Source organism: Sinohyriopsis cumingii, chromosome 17 (genome assembly GCF_028554795.1).
Source record: "Sinohyriopsis cumingii isolate HCF-2022 chromosome 17, ASM2855479v2, whole genome shotgun sequence".
Classification (NCBI taxonomy): domain Eukaryota; kingdom Metazoa; phylum Mollusca; class Bivalvia; order Unionida; family Unionidae; genus Sinohyriopsis; species Sinohyriopsis cumingii.
This window is the reverse complement of record NC_142977.1, coordinates 13,411,325-13,434,869: the sequence shown is the minus strand read 5'-3', so window position 1 is coordinate 13,434,869 and position 23,545 is coordinate 13,411,325. Positions and strand designations below refer to the sequence as shown.

The 23,545-nt window shown below is 36.2% G+C and overlaps 1 protein-coding gene across 3 annotated transcripts in view; it reads left to right on the top strand.

Annotated features, from left to right (window-relative positions):
- The window catches only part of LOC149777776 (multiple epidermal growth factor-like domains protein 8), a 151,497-nt gene that overhangs the window by 51,535 nt on the left and 76,417 nt on the right, over positions 1 to 23,545 (top strand). For all 3 annotated transcript variants that reach the window (XM_089938810.1, XM_089938812.1, XM_089938811.1), the window contains exons 8-12: positions 1,846 to 2,049; positions 4,617 to 5,075; positions 7,320 to 7,426; positions 11,508 to 11,776; positions 15,576 to 15,801. In XM_089938810.1, the coding sequence (XP_089794936.1) occupies positions 1,846 to 2,049; positions 4,617 to 5,075; positions 7,320 to 7,426; positions 11,508 to 11,776; positions 15,576 to 15,801 (1,265 nt within the window). The remainder of the gene's footprint in view (positions 1 to 1,845; positions 2,050 to 4,616; positions 5,076 to 7,319; positions 7,427 to 11,507; positions 11,777 to 15,575; positions 15,802 to 23,545) is intronic.

The window sequence follows — 23,545 nt, the reverse complement described above, 5'->3', positions numbered from 1 at the left end:
TTTGCTGTTGCCGAAGTATGCCAAATAAGACATAGAGTTTGGATAATTATCTTAAATCAAGAACTTTTAGTGAATGCAAGTCAACGACATACATCAAAGAACTGTTATTGATAAAAGGTACCAGAAAGATCAATTTCCATGACCTCAGAAGATCTTGTCATTTCAGGTTCTGACAGATTTTATTTGTTCTTTAAATCTTCAGAGGTTATAGATAGTTGTATAATCCGCCAAATAGATTAACATAATTTAATATTAGGAATTAACTAATGACACCTCCGGAATCCAACCTTTCTAGAAAAGTGGAAAAAAACTGTCTTACCCCTCTGTATACTATATGGATTATGCAAATAGCATCTTTGGAGAGTAACTCATGCAAGATACTATTATAATTGAATCCCCTTATCAATAATGGGTGGCTACTCGTATATCAGTTTAAGTCATGTATCAGTATATTGGATTTCACAGGACTATCAGTCGTCCTTGTGCAAGGCAGTGCTGTTTATATGAATGGGTGGTTGTATGAACATTGATTTTTCATAAACAACTTCTTATGATGTTTAGTTGGTTTTAAATAAAAATGGTGCTGATCTAACATCCAGTATGGCTGCCACAGTGGCCATCTTGAAAATCTTATTTTCACCTCTGTTCCAGTTATGATCATGTCAACTTGCATATTTCACCGAAAGCCTTAATATGATCTGTAGTTTGCCCTAAATGAAAATGATGATGATCTGACATCCAGTATGGCTGCCATCTTGAAAATTTTATTATTGCTACTTTTCCTGAATGGATGGCCATATATCAGCATGGAGTTTTATGGCTCCTATGATACCTGTATGTTCTTCGTTAAAATGGTGCTTATCTGAAATCTTATTATTGTTACTCCTTCTGGATGGATGGTTGTGTCAACATGGAATTTGCACTAAAAGACTTTTTATGATGTCTGGTTAGTCATAAATGAAAATGGTGCCCCTCAGACACCCATTTTGACCTTCATGACATCCATCTTGAAATCTTGTCACTGCTACTTCTGAATGGATCGACAAATTAGAAAAAGCTGTTACGTCTGTTTGGTAGTAAATGAAAATGGTGCTGAATTGACCACCAACATGGCTACCAAATCTTGTTGTTACTTTTCTCAGAAACAGATGGCCAGAAATCATGTTTATCACATATTGCAGTTATCATTAGTAGAAATCATTTTTACCACAATGGCAGTTATCATTATTATAAATTATTTTTATCACAGATGGCAGTTATCATTAGTATAAATTATTTTTATCCCAGATGAAAGTTATCGTTAGTAGAAATCTTGTTTATCACAGATTGCACTTGTCATTAGTAGAAATCATGTTTATCACATGTCAGTTATCACTAGTAGAAATTTTTATCCCAGATGGCAGTTATCATTAGTATAAATCATGTTTATCACATCTGACAGCTATCATTAGTAGAATCATGATTATTACATATGGCAGTTATCATTAATAGAGATTATTTGTATCACAGATGGCAGTTATCATTAGTAGAAATAAGTTTTATTTCAGATGGCAGTTATCAGTAGTATAAATCATTTTTATCCCAGATGGCAGTTATCATTAGTAAAAATCATTTTTATCACATGTGGCAGTTATGATTAGTATAAATCATTTTTATCACATGTGGCAGTTATGATTAGTAGAAATCATTTTTATCCCAGATGGCAGTTATCATTAGTAGAAATCATTTTTATCACATGTGGCAGTTATGATTAGTAGAAATCATTTTTATCCCAGATGGCAGTTATGATTAGTAGAAATCATTTTTATCCCATGTGGAATGTAATCTATGCTGGCAACATTTCAGGTTAAGATCATTCACAACAGTTCTGACCAAGCTGTGTTCAGTTCACTGCATCAACATCCTGGTTACTCAGCCACTCGCTGGATGGGATTTATTTACCCACTGGATATGAGGCCCAAAGGCAGCAACATGTTCATCATAAAACTGAAGACCTCCAATGCCAACACAACTTTTAATTTGAGTCGGGACTATACAAGGGAGAGACAGGTGGGTTTGAACAATGCTGTTAGTTTATCATATTTTCTTGCCTGTGAAGAGCGAGACATTGGTGTCACTTTCATTATGGGCAATAAGTGACAGGGTACGTTATGGGCAATAAGTGACAGGGTACTTTATGGGCAATAAGTGACAAGGTACTTTATGGGCAATAAGTGACTGGGTACTTTATTGGCAATAAGTGACTGGGTACTTTATGGACAATTAGTGACAGGGTACTTTATGGGCAGTAAGTGACAGGGTACTTTATGGGCAGTAAGTGACAGGGTACTTTATGGGCAATTAGTAACAGAGTACTTTATACTTTATGGGCAATTAGTAACAGAGTACTTTATGGGCAATGGTGACAGGATACTTTATGGGCAATAAGTGACAGGGTACTTTATGGGCATTTAGTGACAGGGTACTTTATGGGAGATTAGTGACAATGTACTTTATGGTCAATTAGTGACAGGGTACTTTATGGGCAATAAGTGACAGGGTACTTGATGGGCAATAAGTGACAGGGTACTTTATGGGTAATAAGTGACTGGGTACTTTATGGGCAATTAGTGACTGGGTACTTTATTGGCAATAAGTGACAGGGTACTTTATGGACAATTAGTGACTGGGTACTTTATGGGCAATAGTGACAGGGTACTTTATGGGCATTAAGTGACAGGGTACTTTTGGGGCAATAAGTGACTGGGTACTTTATGGGCAATTAGTGACAGGGTTCTTTATGGGCAATTATTGGCAGAGTACTTATGGGCAATTAGTGACAAGGTACTTTATGGGCAGTAAGTGACAGGGTACTTTATGGGCAATTAGTGACAGGGTACTTTATGGGTAATAAGTGATGGGGCACTTTATGGGCAATTAATGACTAGGTACTTCATTGGCAATTAGTGACAGGGTACTTCATATACTTCTGTTGTTGTTGATGTTAGTTTTGGGGTTTAATGCCATTTCTCAGTGCAAAGGTAAACCATATATGGCAGCCAGCTGGTGGAGGAAGGACCCAGGAAACCCTGATAAAAGCTACTGGCAGCTTTCTTAGATACCCAGATTAGTTGAGCCCAAGACTTTAACCCATGCATACATAGGTAAGATGGTAGTGATCAGTAAAGGTGAGCACTTCAGACCAATTGGCCACCTGGGGCCCTCTTGTACAATATATACTTGCTTATAAGTCATGTCAAACTGCAAACAACAAAGATCCTGATCTGCCGTAGCATAATGTGCTTGCAGATCAGGGTCTATGTTGTTTGATATACTGATTACTACTAACAAAATGCACAGATCCAGATCTGCTGGTGCATTATGTGATGACAGATCTAGGTCTGTGCAGTTTGCATTTGGACTTGTAAGTAAGTATATGTAGTAATTTTGCATGCGTCTTCTATGGGGATATGTATATTCAGCTTAAGAATAGCACAGTAAAATAAACTTCAGTGTATTAACTGTGTACTTTATGGGCAATAAATGACAGGGTACTTTATATGCAATTAGTGACAGGGTACTTTATGGGCAATCAATAACAGGGTAACTTTATATGCAGTTAGTGATAGGGTACTTTATGGGCAACAAGTCACAGGGTACTTTATGAGCAATAAGTCACAGGGTACTTTATGGGCAATAAGTGACAGGGTACTTTATTGGCAATTAGTGACAGGGTACTTTATTGGCAATTAGTGACAGGGTACTTTATGGGCAATTATTGATAGGGTACTTTATGGGCAGTAAGTGACAGTGTAGTTGTTATGGATTGCTTGGATTCTTATTATGTAAAAGTATCAATCTTTGAAAATGTTAAGTACCCTAACAGTTCCCAAAGTCATCCTTGAGGAGAAAGCTGCACCATAATAATGCTGTTCGATGATGGGACACTGCACATCAATGAACCCTTGTTTCCTATGTTGGTACTAGCCGTTAACACATTTGTCAGGTGGCAGTTGACCTCTCCAGTGGCATAATTGGTTAGAGCATCTGCATCGAATGTGGGAGGTCGTGGGTTCTAACCCTGACCGAGTCATACCAAAGACATAAAATGGTGCTTGCAGCTGCCTCACTTGGCGCTCAGCATTAATAGGTTGGTGTTAGGACTGGTCATCCTGGTGTCAGGATAATGTGACTGGGTGGGGATATCATGCTACATGTCTGTGGCTTGATGCCCTAGTGCTAGATATCACTGTAATCTGTCACACTGCAGACATATAGCAGTATGACTGAGAAATTGTTAAATCTACATTAAAAATCCAAATCACACATGCACACGGACACACACACACACACAGAGGGGTGACAGTTAATTTCCATTGAGACTTTGTTGTCATGGAGATGGAAAATTAGTTAAAATTCATATGAAGCATTTTATGGTATGATATAATTTCCTTTTTTGATTACATAATTTCAATTGGTCCTTGATTATCTGTAGTTAACCACACACACACACACAAACACACACACACACACACTTGCAGCCTTGTAATAGTAACTGCTGAATATATTTTTGAAGAAATATATTTTAGAGATTGTCTGCATACATGAAGAACATAAAACATGTTCTATCTTTTCAGGAGACTGTTGCATCCATTACTGCATCCATATCACTGGCAGTTAAAGCAGAGCGGGTGGATAAGTCGGCCTTGTTTAATTCTTCCAACACAGACCGCAACTACAAATACTACATGGAACTAAATGCCAAACTCCCTGACAAAGTCCATACCCATCAAGAAACTTTGATGTGTACAAATAGCCTGTTCTGGAATGGTGGTGAGAAGAGGGACCAACTTTTCTATTATGAATTTTTGGAGCCATTCAACCTTGGCATGTGTCACACTCATGATAATTGCATGGCCTGCATGACTGACACAGCTTGTGGATGGTGTGCCAGGCAGTCTCAGTGTGTGCGTAGACCTGCTTATGTGAATGACAACAGCACATGTTTTACTGGTGTTGGCAGAGAGCTGTTAATAACAGATCCGGAATTCTGTCCGGTGTGTTCAGATTATGTGGATTGTGTGGAATGTACGCAGGTGAGTAACAAAGACATCTCTTGATTGTTTTGTAGGAACCTTTTGTAACTTGGTGTCTTTTTCTTTTTTGCTTTTATATTTTACTGCTAATGTACATACTACAGTATAAGTATTGTGCCAGATTATTTTGACTATGCATCTTTGTGCAAATAACTATGTATAGGTACATCTGTACTATTGCTGGAATTGTTTTATTGCTTAGCATGTGAGACATATGTCACTTTTCCCCCACAGTATTTTATGGTAAAGGCTTACGGAAACAATGCTTAAATTAAGGACTTACACTACAATAGCAGAATGTATGAAAATATGATCATTGCCTTCAAACTCTGGCTATTGGCTTAGCCTAGTTTGGTCTGGATCAGGGTTTTCTTGTTGGACTTAGTGGAGTTGGTCAGAGAACCAGTAAGACTGTACAAGGGGTCCCTCAGATGCTTCAACCCTTATAGTGCTGTACAGTTAGTATAAGATCACTTTGTTTTTTGAGAAATGAAATGAAAATTGTTTTTACATTGCATATAATATAATTATTTGTAGAGACACAAGCATTATATGGACATTTTTCGCTGAGGTCTAATCATTACTACAAGCAATAAATCAACCAAGTAACCTTATCAAAATTGCATTTTACAGGTGCAAATACAGGTAAATGAAAAATTATCTTTATATTTTCATCTGTATATTTGTTTTTTTTATTTAATGAATAAATTCAGATGTGTTTGAAAATTTCTCCGCTCTTTAGTGTCTGAATTGTCTCCATGTGTGTCTGTTGTAACCATATAACCATGTTTTGAAAGGTGTTGAATAGGTAACAGTTAATTGACATACACTCTAGGAACACCACGGGTAAGTTTACCTCATAAAATCTGTGATAGATGATCACAAAATTTTGCAGTTCTTTTCATTTGTTCTAGTATATGTATGTATCCACTTGTGAACTTAGTCGCGTGTTGAGTTCATTACCAGTTTAGGTGTTAATTGCATAGGATATTAAGAAAATATATCTTGGTATATTTGTTAGAATATTAAGAAATATAACTCATTACATTTTTTATGGATATTAAGAAATATATCTCAGTACATTTTTTAGGATATTAAGAAATATATCTCGGTACATTTTTTAGGATGTTAAGAAATATATCTTGGTACATTTATTAGGATATTAAGAAATATATCTTGGTACATTTTTTGGGATATTAAGAAATATATTTCGGTACATTTTTTCCTCCCTGATGTATGAGGATGATATTTCCAGTAAAATTTGATCTTTGATTTATGAGATGACAGCTGTCCAGTAAAATTTGGTATCAGATTTTTGATATCACATATTTAAATTTCCAGTACAATTTGATATTAGATTTATGATGTGACATATTCAGCTGTCCAGTAAAATTTTGTATTAGATTTATGATATTACATGTTACAATTTTATGAAATGTTATGAACATTTTTTCTGAATAACTGTTTGAATGATTAGAATGGTATTTTAAATACTGCATCTCTCATGTTTTTGTTGTAGACATGGTGGATATCACGTCCATTCATTTGTTAGCTTGAACGTTTCTTTTGGGACTCAGTTCACATCATTCACAGTATCATCTTTACTTTCAAATAGATTCAACAACTTCTTTAGTTCATCAGCAAAAAAATCTAATAAACTAAAAGCTAAAGCATTTGCGATATAAGCATACATTGTTTACAATCAGGATAGTTCCTAATAAACAAAACTATTTTTAGACACACATGTGCAATAAGAAACCGCTAAGAATGAAAAAATAATGTATGATTCTGACAATGCAAAGTTAACAGGGAATAAAATGAGCATATAACAATCTGTTTTTTGGTGCTGTTGAGACTGTGGATGTACTCGTGTTGCTACTTCCACCAGTGCCATACCTCTCCTTTGCATGCTGAATAATGCGTGCAGTCAGAAAACAATCCAGAAAACTCAGTCACTGACAGTAGAACAATGGTTATTCACAGTACACCCCACTGATATCATTTGAGTCACAGATGTTACTAGTCTATGCTCTTAAAATAAGTAACAAAGGAGAGTGGAAAGCAGCAAGCTTTGTAAAAGCCAACAAATAATTTATTTCCTTGTGGCTGTATTAATGGCAGCTTAGTGTCATCTGGCTATGTCTCATTATGATAGCACAAATAGCAAAAAGAAATACGAATACAAAACCAACCTTATTTGCAGAATGGTTTTCTGAAGGAAGTATGTGTTTTCTTTGGTTGCAGAATTACCTGTGTGAGTGGAATTTTGAATACCCATCCTGTATCAGGAGAGGGAGACTGTTGGATAAATTCATCAGAAAATCAGCTGAATGTCCTGAAGAATGTCACAGGTATGTGTAGGGGTGGGGGACATACACCGCTCCCTCGATAACTCGCGCCCGGATAACTCGCGATCCCGCTTATAACACGGTGTCCGTCTTGGCTCCCGATTTTTTCCAGACAAAATGTATTTAAAATATCTTTAAAATATGCTGAACATGAAAAAAATTACGATAAGAATTGATAAATTAAACCTTGATACATTGCTCGTTTTATCATCGAAAATGGTGATTAATGCCCGTAAAAATATAATCCATATTTTGCAATTTGCAAGTTCTAGAGAAGAATTAATTTCAGAGATCTTGAAAACGCTTAATTACGCGTATTTGGATGCCAATTTTTGACCTGGGACGCAGAAAATCACTGAGGCAGGAATCCTCCGTACGCATGTAATAGGTGCGCGGGAAAATTCAAAGATTTGCCGGTCCTGTTTCAGCCACCTGCTTTGTGGTACATTAAAAAAAAAAAGAACATGATGCAACAGCTAGGCGGCTAGTTCAAAGGCTGTGACTTGGCGGCCGAGTGAGAAAATATACTGATATTTAGTGATTGAATTCAGAGGCAGAAAGACCCAGTTTTAAAATCCTAGCGAGACCTCTGTTTAAAGATATCATATATTATGTAAGTTTTTAGGATAAATAGTTGTCATTATACTGTAAATAAACAGTCAGGTGAAATAGCGATCAATGAAAACTTCTGGTAAATGTTAACAGGTGGCAACAGAGAATGAAATAAACACCAATTAAACGACTTCCTGTGTGAAAGTCACGTTCTAATCCTTTAATTCCGTTTCAGTGTAAACATTATAATCACAACATAGTCTGTTCATTGAAAACATGAAAAGAGTCGATCGACCGTCACATCGAAACCCGTGAGTACTTCTGTGAGAACCTAATTACATGTACATGCCGGCTTTGTTTTGATCAACAACTTGGGGAAGTGTTTGCTGCATTAAAAAAAAAAAATCGATTACAAGAGACCTCGGGTACTGGATTAAGGGTCTTGGAGCTGCCTTTGACATAAAGCAAAATAGTAACAGAGACAACGACGACGATAGTGACTTCGAATGTTTCAGCGAAACTGATGTCATTAATGCCGAGGCTGTTTGAGAGAAATTAGTACAGACTCATGGTCCTGAGATGGGCGTTTCTCTTGATGGAGGAGTGGATTTGTGCTGACAATGATTGCCCTACAGCCGAATACATGTCAGATGAAACTATAATTATTTCTATAGCGAACAAATTTGCAGCATAAGACGATTCTAACTGGAGTAACACAAGTGTTGAAAGTGATGCAGACACAGATGTTGCACCCCCACCCCTCTACACAGGAAGCAAATATTTTGATATTGCCTTAAGGTGGCTAGAGACCCAAAATGTTGACTACGTAAAGCTCATGCAGTTGAGAAATCTGAGGGATTTTGCTCGGCGGCAGAGAAACCAAGGAGTAACACACACCAAAAAAATTAACTGATTTTTTCAAAAAGTGAATTGATATTTGTCAAGCGTGGCACAAACGGCAAGTATTAACTTGTTCTAATTTACGTTGTTTTAAATTTGTAGACCAATTAAATATGTCAGTACTGATTAACTCTTGTTTTTTTTTGTTTTCCATTTTACTTCTATCGCATTCAAATCTATCTATCTATCGTTCGATCGACACTGTTTCTCGAAAAGAGTCAATCTTTTGTGTATAAAAAACTTCTAATTTGGCTCAAACAATAAAACTAGAATGTATACAATTGAACATAAAACTTAGTTAAGTAGTACACAATGTGTGAAGTGGTACACATGTTCAGTGAACAGAAACCACGTGGAATAATGTTTTCGATGATCGCCTCAATATACTGTAATTTATCCTGAAATTTTTAATGTTGTCCTATGAGAAAATAATAAAGTACACCGTTATGAAGAGATATTTATTAACAGTTAATCTCAGAACGATTATAAAGTGAGTATTCAACAGTATAATCTGCCTACCCCCCCCCCCTTATTTTTCCGTTATGTCGTCACTTACTTTATTGATTTTGGGCTTATTTTATAGGTCCCTCGATAACTCGCTTATAGTGCGGTCGATGTTTCTGGACCCCGATGTGCACGAGTTATCGAGGGAGTGGTGTATAGTGCAACATGTCCATTTGAATGCTTCAGGTATGTGTAAGGGTGGGGGACATAAAGTACTACATGTCCAGTTGAATGCCACTGGTATGTGTAGGGGTGGGGGACATATAGTGCTACATGTCCAGTTGAATATCACAGGTATGTGTAGGGGTGGGGGCCATATAGTGCTACATGTCCAGTTGAATGTCACAGGTATGTGTAGGGGTGGAGGACACATAGTGTTACATGTTCAGTTGAATGTCACAGGTATGTGTAGGGGTGGGGGACACATTGTGCTACATGTCCACTTAAATGTCACAGGTATGTATAGGGGTGGTGGGCATAAAGTGTTACATGTCCATTTGAATGCCACAGATATGTGTAGGGGTGGGGGACATAAAGTGCTACATGTCCAGTTGAATGTCACATGTATGTGTAGGGGTGGGGGACATAAAGTGCTACATGTCCAGTTGAATGTCACAGGTGTGTGTAGGGGTGGGGGACATATAGTGCTACATGTCCAGTTGAATGTCACAGGTATGTGTAGGGGTGGGAGACACAGTGCTACATGTCCAGTTGAATGTCACAGGTATGTGTAGGGGTGGGGGACATAAAGTGCTACATATCCAATTGAATGTCACTGGTATGTGATGAGGTGGGGGACATATAGTGCTACATGTCCAGTTGAATGTCACAGGTATGTGTAGGGGTTGGGGACACAGTGCTACATGTCCAGTTGAATGCCACAGGTATGTGTAGTGGTGGAGGACAGTGCTACATGTCCAGTTAAATGTCACAGGTATGTGTAGGGATGGGGGACATATAGTGTTACATGTCCAGTTGAATGTCAGAGGTATGTGTAGGGGTGGGGGACATAGTGCTACATGATGTATGAATTTTGGATGTTGATTGGTAGCACAGTTATTGAATACTTATTTGTGCTGGGTCAAGTGGAAATGATCTTCAATGCAGCTGTTACTGATTAGCGATTGGGTCATGTTGAGATGACCATCCATATGACTTACCTGTTAGTCTTGGGGGTCACATGGAGATGACCTTAAATGTTACTTTTTTTTGTCTTTGGGTCATGTGGAGATGACTTTCAATGTGACTTACTTGCTAATCTTGGGGTCATGTGGCGATGACCTTCATTGTGACTTGTTAGTCTTGGGGTCATGTGAATATGACCTTCATTGTGACTGTTACTTATTAATGCTTGGGTCACTTTGAGATGACCTTCAGTATGACTGTTACTTATTAATGTTGGCATCATGTGGAGATGACCTTCAATGCGACTGTTACTTATTAACGCTGCGATCATTGGAGATGACCTTTAGTGTGACTTGCTAGTCTTGGGGTCATGTGGAGATGACCTTCAATGTGACTGTTACTTATTAATGCTTGGGTCACTTGGAGATGACCTTCAGTGTGACTGTTACTTATTAATGTTGGGGTCATCTGGAGATGACCTTCGGTGTGACTTTCTTTCTAGTCTTGGGGTCATGTGGAGATGACCTTCAGTGTGACTTACTTGCTAGTCTTGGGGTCATGTGGAGATAACCTTCAATGTGACTTGCTAGTCTTGGGGTCATGTGGAGATGACCTTCAATGTGACTGTTACTTATTAGTGATGGTTCATGTTAACAGCATAATGATAAAATTGTATTAAGATCTGATTTTAATCAGGTAGAGAAATAATCATGGCCAGCTATGTTAAAATGTTAAATATCAGTATTATTGAAACATGTGCTACGGAATTCAATTTAGTAAGAGTTTATTTCTTTTAAAGTAACAGAATTTACAACAACCTTCACTGACAATGTTTTGTTATTAGAAGGCAAATCATTGTATTAGAGATAGTTTTCCAAGATCAATTTTACATTTTTGTCATGAAAATATTTCCTTAATTCCAACTTTTTTCTTTGTTTTTAAATCATGCAACCATTTTATTCATATTACTCCAGTTTCTTTCATAATATTGTTATCTTTACAGCCGTAAATCATGCAGTGACTGTATCATGGAGAAGAAATGTGCATGGTGTGAAAATCTTCATACCTGCCTCCCATTTTCTGACTATATCACACGACATTTATATGGACAGTGTACTGAGTGGATAGATAATGAGGGTAGCCAACTTCCATCTTGTCGGAACTGCTCCACGTATGACACTTGTGACAGGTGCATTAAGCAGTTCAGTTGTGGATGGTGTGCAAATGAGGACAACCCTACATATGGCCGATGTGTGGATGGAGATTTTTCAGGTAATGTATACAAGACCTTGAAGTGGATAGCTTTACCAGTGACACAAAACAGGTTACAGAGCAAAATGAACAGCAAATGCAAACAGAATGCAGAATGAACTCATTAGGAATGCAAATGAAATGATGAATGCAGAGTGTTGTTGTTGTTGGGTTTAACGCCATTTTCAACACAAGATAAGCTATATATGGTGGACAGTATCACTGGTGGAGGAAGAACCCGTGAAAACCCGGGGAAGAACCACCGACCCACAAGAAGCTACTGGCAAGCTTTCTCACATCCCCATGTTAGCCGAGCCTGAGACTCAGACACACGCAGACAGAGGTGAGATGGCAGTGACCCGGAACGGTGTGAGCTTTAGACCACTCGGCCACTCGGGGCCCAGAATGCAAATGAAGGCAAACAAACTGATGAATGCATTTTAGAAATCCTGAAGTCACAAATGCAGAATGATGAACAAAGTGAAATGAATCACAATGTTGAATGGATTGAAAATCAATTATTTTTAAGTTGCCACTATATTTTCCATCAAAACCATGTTCACATGGGAATCCTACATCTGATTGACAGGCAGTATTGAATTTCTTACAAACTGATTGACAGGCAGTATTAAACTTCTTACAGACTGATTGACAGGCAGTATTGAACTTCTTACAAACTGATTGACAGGCGGTATTAAACTTCTTACAAAACTGATTGACAGGCAGCATTAAACTTCTTACAAACTGATAGGCAGTATTAAACTTCTTACAAACTGATTGACAGGCAGTATTGAACTTCTTACAAACTGATTGACAGGCAGTATTAAACTTCTTACAAACTGATTGGCAGTATTAAACTTCTTACAAACTGATTGACAGGCAGTATTGAACTTCTTACAAACTAATTGACAGGCAGTATTAAACTTCTTACAAACTTATTGATAGGCAGCATTAAACTTCTTACAAACTGATTGACAGGGAACATTAAACTTCTTACAAACTGATTGACAGGCAGTATTTAACTTTTTACAAACGTCAACATTACCCTTATCAAGGCAGTTATAAAATACACTAATGATGCGACAACATCTTCACACCGTTGGTTGTATCTGTACAATTTTTATTTGAAGGAAACAAAATAAGAAATTAAAATTGTTAACTTAATATATAGCTTGAATTTTATACCTGTTGCAGTTGGGATTATATATTTGGTTTAAATTCATTGTTGTTTGTATTCTATGTATATTGCAGATTCATTAATCATACTTTTATTAACACAAAAATATGATGGTGATAGTTTTCTCCCTTTAACATTTCTGAAATTTGAAAACCCAACTTTGGCATGTGATCATGTCATTCCAAATGAGTGAAATGGAAAGAAATGATGAATGGAAGAGATAAGCATAAAATCATAATGTCTCAGACTACAAACAAAAAATGACAACGTAATGCAAGTGGTGCATAAATTGAATGAAGATGGAATACAGGTTTGGTAAAATTATCCATTTCAGGGAATACATTTATTGAAATGTATATTGAGAGAGAGGATCTATTTAATATATTTAATTGTTTGTAAACTAACATACCATACTTTTGGCATGTTTTTAGACTATAAGCAGCTAAAATAACCAACAAATTGAAGTGAGTTATGCCATGAATGAATAATACTGTCAGCGATTCCGCAAAGTTTTTGTTGGAACAGCAGTATGCTTGAACTTTGCAGCAGTGACAGAGCAATTTTCAGACATGAAAGTTTTAGAAGTTTCTGTATATCCAGTGAATAGTGATTTCTATTGAAATACAGTGTATTTAGCAAACTATTTAAAAGAAATCAATACTGAAAGACATGGTCGTTCTATTTCATTTTCATGCACTTTTTAAAATTTGTGCAGAACATTTTTTGATTTTTTCTGTTGAATGCATATGTTTCAGTTGTAACTATTTCAATTCTGGATGATTAGCAGATTTGATACGTAAAGGGTACAGGGTGCATGATTGCAGAATTCATGCTGACTTCAACCATCTACAGTAGTCCCCCTCTTGAACGGCCCCCCTGACCAGCGGCCACCCGCTCCTTACGGCCAGAATCCATTGGCATGGATGAGTTTGTGTTCAAAAGTACCCCTCGCGAAAGGCCACCCTGCTAACACGACCAGCGGCTAGCATATTAGTGCAATAATATAAACTTTACCCCTCACAAGTGGCCGCATTTTATTTGAGTATGTATCCAGAACCAGTATTTTATTCATAACGTGTGTTAAGTAATCCAATTTCTGTTTCCCCGATGTCAGGTTTTTGTTACGGAAAGAAGTGTTGAGTAAAGTACATTTACCACAAAGGTTAATATTATATCATTTACGCCTCACGAGAAGCCAAATTTATTCCATAAAAACTGAGAAAGACTCAAATTTTAATGCATACAAAAGGGTACGTACATGCAATCCAATTAGCCTTACTGCTGTGTTATCATAAGATGTCCAGTTTAGTCACTGATAATTGTTAAGATTACAATTATTGAACAGTAGTAACAGCTGAGAAGTGGCAGTATCGATGTACAATACCCAAGTCAGCAGGAAAATGGCTTGATAGGCTTTATGGCTTCCCTTAGTAAGACGTTGAGCTTGTTCACTTTGATGATCAGTGGCTATTACTACTGACAATAATTGTCAAAATTACGAATCCTAACGGCCGCGAGGTCAAATCTGCGTGATGTTAATGGCACATATCAAGCCGTTATGGCTTCTCTTACTTAGTGTAAAGAAACATATAAAAACAATAGGGTACCAGACTGCGACTAACGAATCACGTGACAAGATCACTTCCTTTAAAAACACATGGCAATTTGTTTAGATACATACAAAATTGTTTTATCAGTATTGTAGTTGGCAACATGAATAACTTAATACAAAAAGATCAACATGTCATGGAGGAAAAGAAAAATTATCAGTTTAGAAGAGAAAGTGAAAGTAATTCAGCTGACTGGGGTGGCGGGGTCGTAGAGGATCCTTGCAGAAAACTAATGTTGGGAAGATTCAGATAAACAATATTGTGAACGATAATGAAACAATTCTGCAGAAGTGGGAAGGTGAAATGGACAGAGAAAGGAAGATTGTTTGAGCCTGGAGACGTTTGTATCCTGATTTGAATGACAAGAAAAAGCAACAATTTTGTCAGTTGAATTGGGATATGACGACTTTACCGCAAGTAACGGATGGTTGCACAGATTTCAAGTGCGACACAATATTAAGTGTTCTGTCCTTAGTGGAGCATCAGCTGATGTTAATAATGAAGTTGTCGAAGATTGGAACAAAAGACTAAACGATATATGTAGGGGATATGACAGCAAGGATATTTTTAATGTGACAAGACTGGTTTGTTTTTTAGACTGTTACCAACAAAGTGACAGATGATGTGATCTGTAACATAATTATAAAGACAGTTTTAAAACTATATCAGTGGTTATTCATAGCATTCTTTTGAAAATGATGACACAGTTTGTTTTACATTTATTTCACATGCATGTTATTTTTTAATGAAAATATTAAATATTTAAAATTAAATGTACTTGTGACTTTTTTCATATGTATTTACTATTCGCATTTGTCATCCCCCTCTAGAAAGGCCACCTGCATTATAAGGCCACTTCCCTGCTGCATTAGGGGTGGCCTTATAAGAGGGGGACTACTGTACATAAACTTAACATCATATTCTACGAGCCCAATCTTTATTTCAATATTAAATCCTTCATTTCAGAAAATTAACTCTCCCCTTCCTTTCTTATGCTTCACATTTGCAGTAGAAAATTGTTTATCCCTTATAGGACCTGACAGGGGAGGGAACTGCTCTGCATTAATCAGCCAGGTATCCAACATTTCTGCATCGGACCCTGCTTCATGGTCATACCAGATGTGCCCGGATATTGATGAATGTCGTCTCGGCCTTGACAACTGCCATGCCCATGCTACTTGTATCAACACGTACAACAGCTTCTACTGTCAGTGTAACAGAGGCTACATGGGAGTTGGTGGCACAGTTTGTAACAAAACGTATGTTGACATGTTATGTCATAAATTGCAGCGAAATTTATATTTGATTTTTATCACACCACTTACTAAAAGAAAAAGTGTCTTGATTCTAATTGATTAAAAACATGGCAAGTTATTCTTATTAATGTACATGTACCTCATAAATTACTGTTTATTATTTTTCAAAATACCTCATAAATTACTGTTTATTATTATTCAAAATAACTCATAAATTACTGTTTATTGTTGTTCAGAATACCTCATAAATTACTGTTTATTATTGTTCAAAATACCTCATAAGTTACTGTTTATTATTTTTCAAAATACCTCATAAATTACTGTTTATTATTTTTTCAAAATACCTCATAAATTACTGTTTATTATTATTCAAAATAACTCATAAATTACTGTTTATTGTTGTTCAGAATACCTCATAAATTACTGTTTATTATTTTTCAAAATGCCTCATAAATTACTGTTTATTATTGTTCAAAATACCTCATAGCTTACTGTTTATTATTGTTCAAAATACCTCATAAATTACTGTTTTCATGGTACATGTACCTCATAAATTACTGTTTTCATTGTACATGTACCTCAAATTACTGTTCATTATTGTTCAAAATACCTCATAAATTGCTGTTTATTATTTTTCAGAATACCTCATAAATTACTGTTATTATTGTTCAAAATACCTCATAAATTACTGTTTATTACTGTTCAAAATACCTCATAAATATTTGAATCTTTGTGAGCCCTCTTTAGTAGGTCTCTGAACAAATAGTAAATCAAATCTAAGCCATAGAATCAGTTGCTGTAATAACTGTTTTGTCATTTTTATATTTTGAAAACAAGTCAGACCCTCTGTTTTATAATTTGATGATAAATTTGAAAAACATTTTCACAATATATATATATATATAAATTGATATTGTCAGTATGGATTGTCAGGTTTTTTTTAGCTTAGTGTAGGATTGTTATTTGCTTCTTTTGGACCTAGTTGTTAGGGGTGAAACAATATATATATATATATATATATATATATATATATATATATATATATATATATATATATATATATATATATATATATATAATTGATACAAGAGGTGAAGAATTGATACAGAATGATACTTGCCCTATACATGTGTCTTTAATCTTAAGCATTTGGGATGAATTATGTTGTTTGCCTTTTTATTCTTTAAACTAACATTTCATCAGAGATGGCCATAGCAGGCACACACGTTTATGTCAGTAATAATGAAAAACAGCCACTAGCCTCCTACAAATTAGCAGATGCAAGTTGACGAACTGGCATGTTTTGAAATCTGCCCCCTCTCACCAATCCATATCCATGCAGATTAGTTTATGCTGCCTGTATACTCAGCCACTGACAACATATATCAACTTCAAGAGGACACTCCTTATGTGATGTAATTACTGTACTGATCATTTCACTGTTGCTTGTCTGCTTGTGTCGAATTAGAGGGCTACACTTCCAATGTGTCACACAGTGGAATATGTTACATTCAGTTCTGATTGTTGGTTATTATTTGTTTGTGTCCAGAGTAAAACAATAACTACTAGTCCGAACTAACTACCTCATTGGTTCCCAAACTTTTTCGGGCCACGGCCCCCTTGGTTATCCTCATCGCCCCCCCCACCTTACCCCACACAAAGCATTATTCAGCAAGAGCACACATACCCTTGGTAATCCCACTGCCCACTTTGGGAACCACTGAACTAGCTTATTCCTTGTGTGACACAGAAGTATTGGCATCCAAACTAAATAGAAAAAGATGCAAAGCAACTGAGAAAAGTTAAATGATGTGCAAATTGGAAACAAGTTTGGAATGTCACATTTTATGTTGATATATGTAATCAACTGAACATGCCATTGGGATAAAAAAAAAAGAACATTAGCACAGAATCTGCAAGGGGCAGATTCCAAACTGCACAGGTTATTGCCACCTTGATAATTTGTAGATGGGTAGTGAACATTTTTAATAATTTTCTTTTCACTCACAGCAATAAGTGTCTGTATCTGTGGCAGGTGTTTTGCATCTGCAGGAGGTACAGTGTGAAGGATTTTGTTGTTAGCTGTCTCTAGAAATGTTGAATAAAAATCACTGACACCTAATTGGTGGTCTGTTTGGAAGTTTTTCAAATCTTGTCATGGATGAATAGATAATAAATATACACATACTAGAAATACAGCCAGTATGTCAACACACATTAAAAAGGCACCACCCGAAAGAGAGACTTTCTAAAGCTGAAAAGACCATCAAGATGATATCTGTCTTGATAGTGTATCATATATCATAGACTGTAAATTGTGAATCAAATCAATATACAGCAAAGCTGTATCATTTCACCTTGATCAGTTGTACTCAATTTTTTAAAATAGTTTTATGAATGTGAACATGTGTGGTTTCTGGTCAATGCTGTTATTAATTCCTCAATGACTTGTGCTGAAAGCTTTGTACCATTTTGTGAATTGCATGGATTTGTAGTTTATGAGATCATAATTCACCAAAACAGGTGCACACTGTTGATGTTATAAACAGATCATATATATGTACTTATTATATGCTCATTTTTGTCTCTTAACTTTACATTGTCAGAATCATGCAGTATTTGACAATATTGCACACCTTCATATTGCACTCACTTGCAGTAGTGTATTAGTAACTACTTTGTAAACAAATCATGTACACCCATATAGTAGATGCTTTGTGGTTTGTTTGATTAAATTTATTTCTGAATGAACAAAAGCAGATATTTTGTGGACTGCCACATAAAAGCTGCTTTGCAATATTCCATATTAACTTTTTTGATACAATGTTTCAGATTTAGGCTAGTGATAGATGCCAGACAGGTCATAAAATTGCTGGGTCCCTACAAATAACAAGCAAGCGACAAGACATAAATGTGTCTTCTTTAGCTGGTAATAAGAATGACAAAAAAATATACTTGAGTTTTGTATCCTGAATTTCCTCAAAATGTACTTTTTTAGTTCTGGAAATCCAAATCACATGAGCCATGTCATGGGCTCTAAAGCTTGATTACACATCTTAAAATTGTACTGTAATTTTAACTACATTCCAAGTGCAAGTACGTCCTCCTTACTGCACTTAAAATAAATGAAATGAACATTATATTCCATGGTGTCTTTTTGATAATTATGATTGAAAAACTTCATATTTTTCTCACATTATGTTTGCAAACATTCAATGACAAAACAGAAACACTTTCAGGTGTCAACATGCTGCCCCTTCACTGCTGAAATCAGATGTACTTCATGTAGAATTCACTCAGATAAATCCAGTTCATAATCATGAAATTTAGTAGAATTGACAGAAATACCAAAATCTTTTCATTCCAGACCAAATGGAAAAGTTGTATTTAGTTTGAAATACTGCATACATTCAGTTACTTTGTTTCTTGTTGTGTTTTTTTGTTTATGTAATTAAGCCTTGTATAGAATAAGAAAATGAGTATATAATATAAAGGTTACTGGATTTCCATGGGAAAATATGAACTCGTTGTGTCAGATGGTATACTGCTTGACCTTGGGAGTGCAGTTTATCCATCCCAAAAACTTGTTCATATTTTCCCATACAAATGCAGTAACCTATAAATGCTAGAAGATTTGGCTCCTTTTGTGACCCTTTATTATGGGGGTTCATTATTTCTCACAGTAGTGACTCACCCAGGAAATGCGTGTATGATCTGTTTCAGAGAGTTTAATTTAGTCCCAAAATTTAGGTCATAATAATACACTAGCAGGTTCTGAGAAAATTAGAATGCTGTAGGAGGTTAGCATTTGCTTCCCTCCCATGTATGGTGTTAGGTTCTGAAATAACTTCACTATTGTAGGAAAATAAGAGCTGTTTCTCTCTCAAGTGTGGTGAAGGTTTCTGAGATAATTTCACTCTTGTAGGAAGTTACCAGCTGTCTCCCTGTTTAAGTGTGGTGGTTGAGATAATTTTGCACTTGTGGGAAGTTAGCAGCTCTCTCTCTCTCATGTATGGTGATGGTTCTGAGATAATTTCACACTTGTAGGAAGTTAGCAGCAGTTTCCTTCTCATTGTGGTGTTAAGTTCAGTGACAAGTGGAATGTTGTAGGAGGTTAGCATCAGCTTCCTACATATGTGCGATGATTGGTTCTGAGAAAATTAGGATGTCATTATTTAGTAAGTGCTTCCTTCCAATTAAGTTGCACTTAAGTAGCTATTTTTATGAAGGTTGTGATGAATTAATATGTGTAATATATATATATATATATATATATATATATATATATATATATATATATATATATATATATATATATATAATGATGTCAAATAGGTGTTTTCTGTTCCTTGCTTTTAAGGTCATTTAACTTGTAATATCTCTGTTAATTGCCTTATTTGTCTCTATTTGCAAAGCACAGGGTGCCAATATCACAGCCATTAAGCTTTCAGTATGACGATATTGTGCTGAAATGTCATTTTCCACTTAGTTTAGCAAGGGGATATTGTGATAGTCTGTACATCTCCATCTGGCCGTAACCACATCTCCATCTGGCCATAACCACATCTCCTTCTGGCCATAACCACATAACCACATCTCCATCTGGCCATAACCACATCTCCTTCTGGCCATAACCACATAACCACATCTCCATCTGGCCGTAACCACATCTCCATCTGGCCATAACCACATCTCCATCTGGCCATAACCACATAACCACATCTCCATCTGGCCGTAACCACATCTCCATCTGGCCATAACCACATAACCACATCTCCATCTGGCCATAACCACATCTCCATCTGGCCATAACCACATAACCACATCTCCATCTGGCCATAACCACATCTCCATCTGGCCATAACCACATAACCACATCTCCATCTGGCCATAACCACATCTCCATCTGGCCATAACCACATCTCCATCTGGCCATAACCACATAACCACATCTCCATCTGGCCGTAACCACATCTCCATCTGGCCATAACCACATCTCCATCTGGCCATAACCACATCTCCATCTGGCCATAACCACATAACCACATCTTCATCTGGCCGTAACCACATCTCCATCTGGCCATAACCGCATCTCCATCTGGCCATAGCCACATAACCACATCTCCATCTGGCCATAACCACATCTCCATCTGGCCATAACCACATAACCACATCTCCATCTGCCGTAACCACATCTCCATCTGGCCATAACCACATCTCCATCTGGCCATAACCACATAACCACATCTCCATCTGGCCGTAACCACATCTCCATCTGGCCATAACCACATCTCCATCTGGCCATAACCACATCTCCATCTGGCCATAACCACATAACCACATCTCCATCTGCCGTAACCACATCTCCATCTGGCCATAACCACATCTCCATCTGGCCATAACCACATAACCACATCTCCATCTGGCTGTAACCACATCTCCATCTGGCCATAACCACATAACCACATCTCCATCTGGCCATAACCACATCTCCATCTGGCCATAACCACATCTCCATCTGGCCATAACCACATAACCACATCTCCATCTGGCCGTAACCACATCTCCATCTGGCCGTAACCACATCTCCATCTGGCCATAACCACATCTCCATCTGGCCATAACCACATCTGCAGAACTGCAGGATTGTAAATTACAAAGCTTGGTACATAATTTGTGAAAGGGTATACTTTTTGGAAAAGGGGGTAAATTCAGGTGTCACATAAATTGCTACTATATTGACTTTTGTCAAATAATATTGTTACAAAATTTGTACATAATGACAGATGACATAGGAAACAGATCATGGGTTACAATATTTGTGTCATATTAAGTGGTAGGGTAGGTGTGAATGGGAGAACATATAATAATATGTATGGGTATGTGCCATTTTTAACCATAGATAGAGCTTCAGCTAACTCACATGACCAAGAGGCCAGGTGAGCTTATGATATTTTCTTTTATTCTTGTCCATTATTCATTCATCTCTGCTCTCAACAACTTCTCAGTAGAATTTGACTAAATTTGGTAGAATGCATTCTTGCATGAAGTTATTTCAAATTTGTTCAATCATGCAGATTCACTATTGTATATGGGTATTGTAACTTAAAATTGCTAAATGTTTTTAAATGACATAACAGAATCTGCAGAAATCGATCTGATTTGGCAGAAGGCATCTTTGCAGAAAGGTCTTGCAAATTTGATGCAGATCTGCCACCTGAAATGGCTGCCATTACCTAAAATAGCTACCAATACTTAAAACAGGATTACATTTAAATGACTTTGCAAAAGCCGCAGATCAGAATTGAACCAAATTTGATGGGAAGCATAAAATCCTATTTGGATTCACACAAATAACATAGATCCCCTGTAAAAATATAGCCACTGTTATAAAAAATTTAAAAAAAAAAAAAATTGAAGCAATTTCTCAGAAACTGCTTGTCAAAATTTGACCAATGAAAATTATTGTTATAAATGGCTCTTAAATTTGAAAAAATTATACCAGTTTGCCATTCAGTATGGCCACCATTAATAAAAACAGAAAGACCATTAAATAACCTCTCAAAACCCACTTCTTGGAATTCAAGCAAATCTGACATGAAGCATCTTGGCATGAGTGGATGGCAAATAAAAATGGAAAACACTTTTAACTGATGAAAAACTTTATAAAAGAATTTGACCAAATTGGACTTAAATTGTACAAGCTTGATGGCCATTAATGTTTCAGAAACGATGCCAATCCACTATCGAATATGGTAATCATTGCTCAAAACAGATGAAGCATTTACTAAACATTGTCTGAAAAAAATCACTTTAAAGAATCTGACCAACTGTGAAAGAAAGAACCCAGGCACATTGGCCATTAAATGTTTGGCGTAGTTTGTTAATATGCCTTCAAATCTGAATGAAGGTATTGAAGTCAAGGAAAGGCCTAGAAACAATTGCTTTTAATAATGTATGCAATCAACAGCATTAAAAGAAAGTTTTAGAGAAAGCATCCTACTGACTGAGATTTCTTTGCCAACTGTTCTTGCATGTATTGGGCAAATATTAACCAAGTGAATGTTATTGTCTGAATGTTTTTCCAAGTCAGATATATTGTGTGTACTTGTTTACTTGATTTGCAGGCAAAATGCAGTGTATTACAGATATATTGTTTGTACCTGTTTACATGATTTGTATGCAAAATGCAGTGTTTTACAGATATATTGTGTGTACATATTTACATGATTTGTATGCAAAATGCAGTGTTTTACAGATATATTGTGTGTACATATTTACATGATTTGTATGCAAAATGCAGTGTTTTACAGATATATTGTGTGTACATAATTACATGATTTGCAGGCAAAATGCAGTGTTTTACAGATATAATGTGTGTACATATTTACATGATTTATATGCAAAATGCAGTGTTTTACAGATATATTATGTGTACATAATTACATGATTTGCAGGCAAGATGCAGTGTTTTACAGATATATTGTGTGTACATATTTACATGATTTGTAGGCAAGATGCAGTGTTTTACAGATATATTGTGTGTACATAATTATATGATTTGCAGGCAAGATTCAGTGTTTTACAGATATATTGTGTGTACATAATTACATGATTTGCATGCAAGATGCAGTGTTTTACAGATATATTGTGTGTACATATTTACATGATTTGCAGCCAAAATGCAGTGTTTTACAGATATATTGTGTGTACATATTTACATGATTTGCAGGCAAAATGCAGTGTT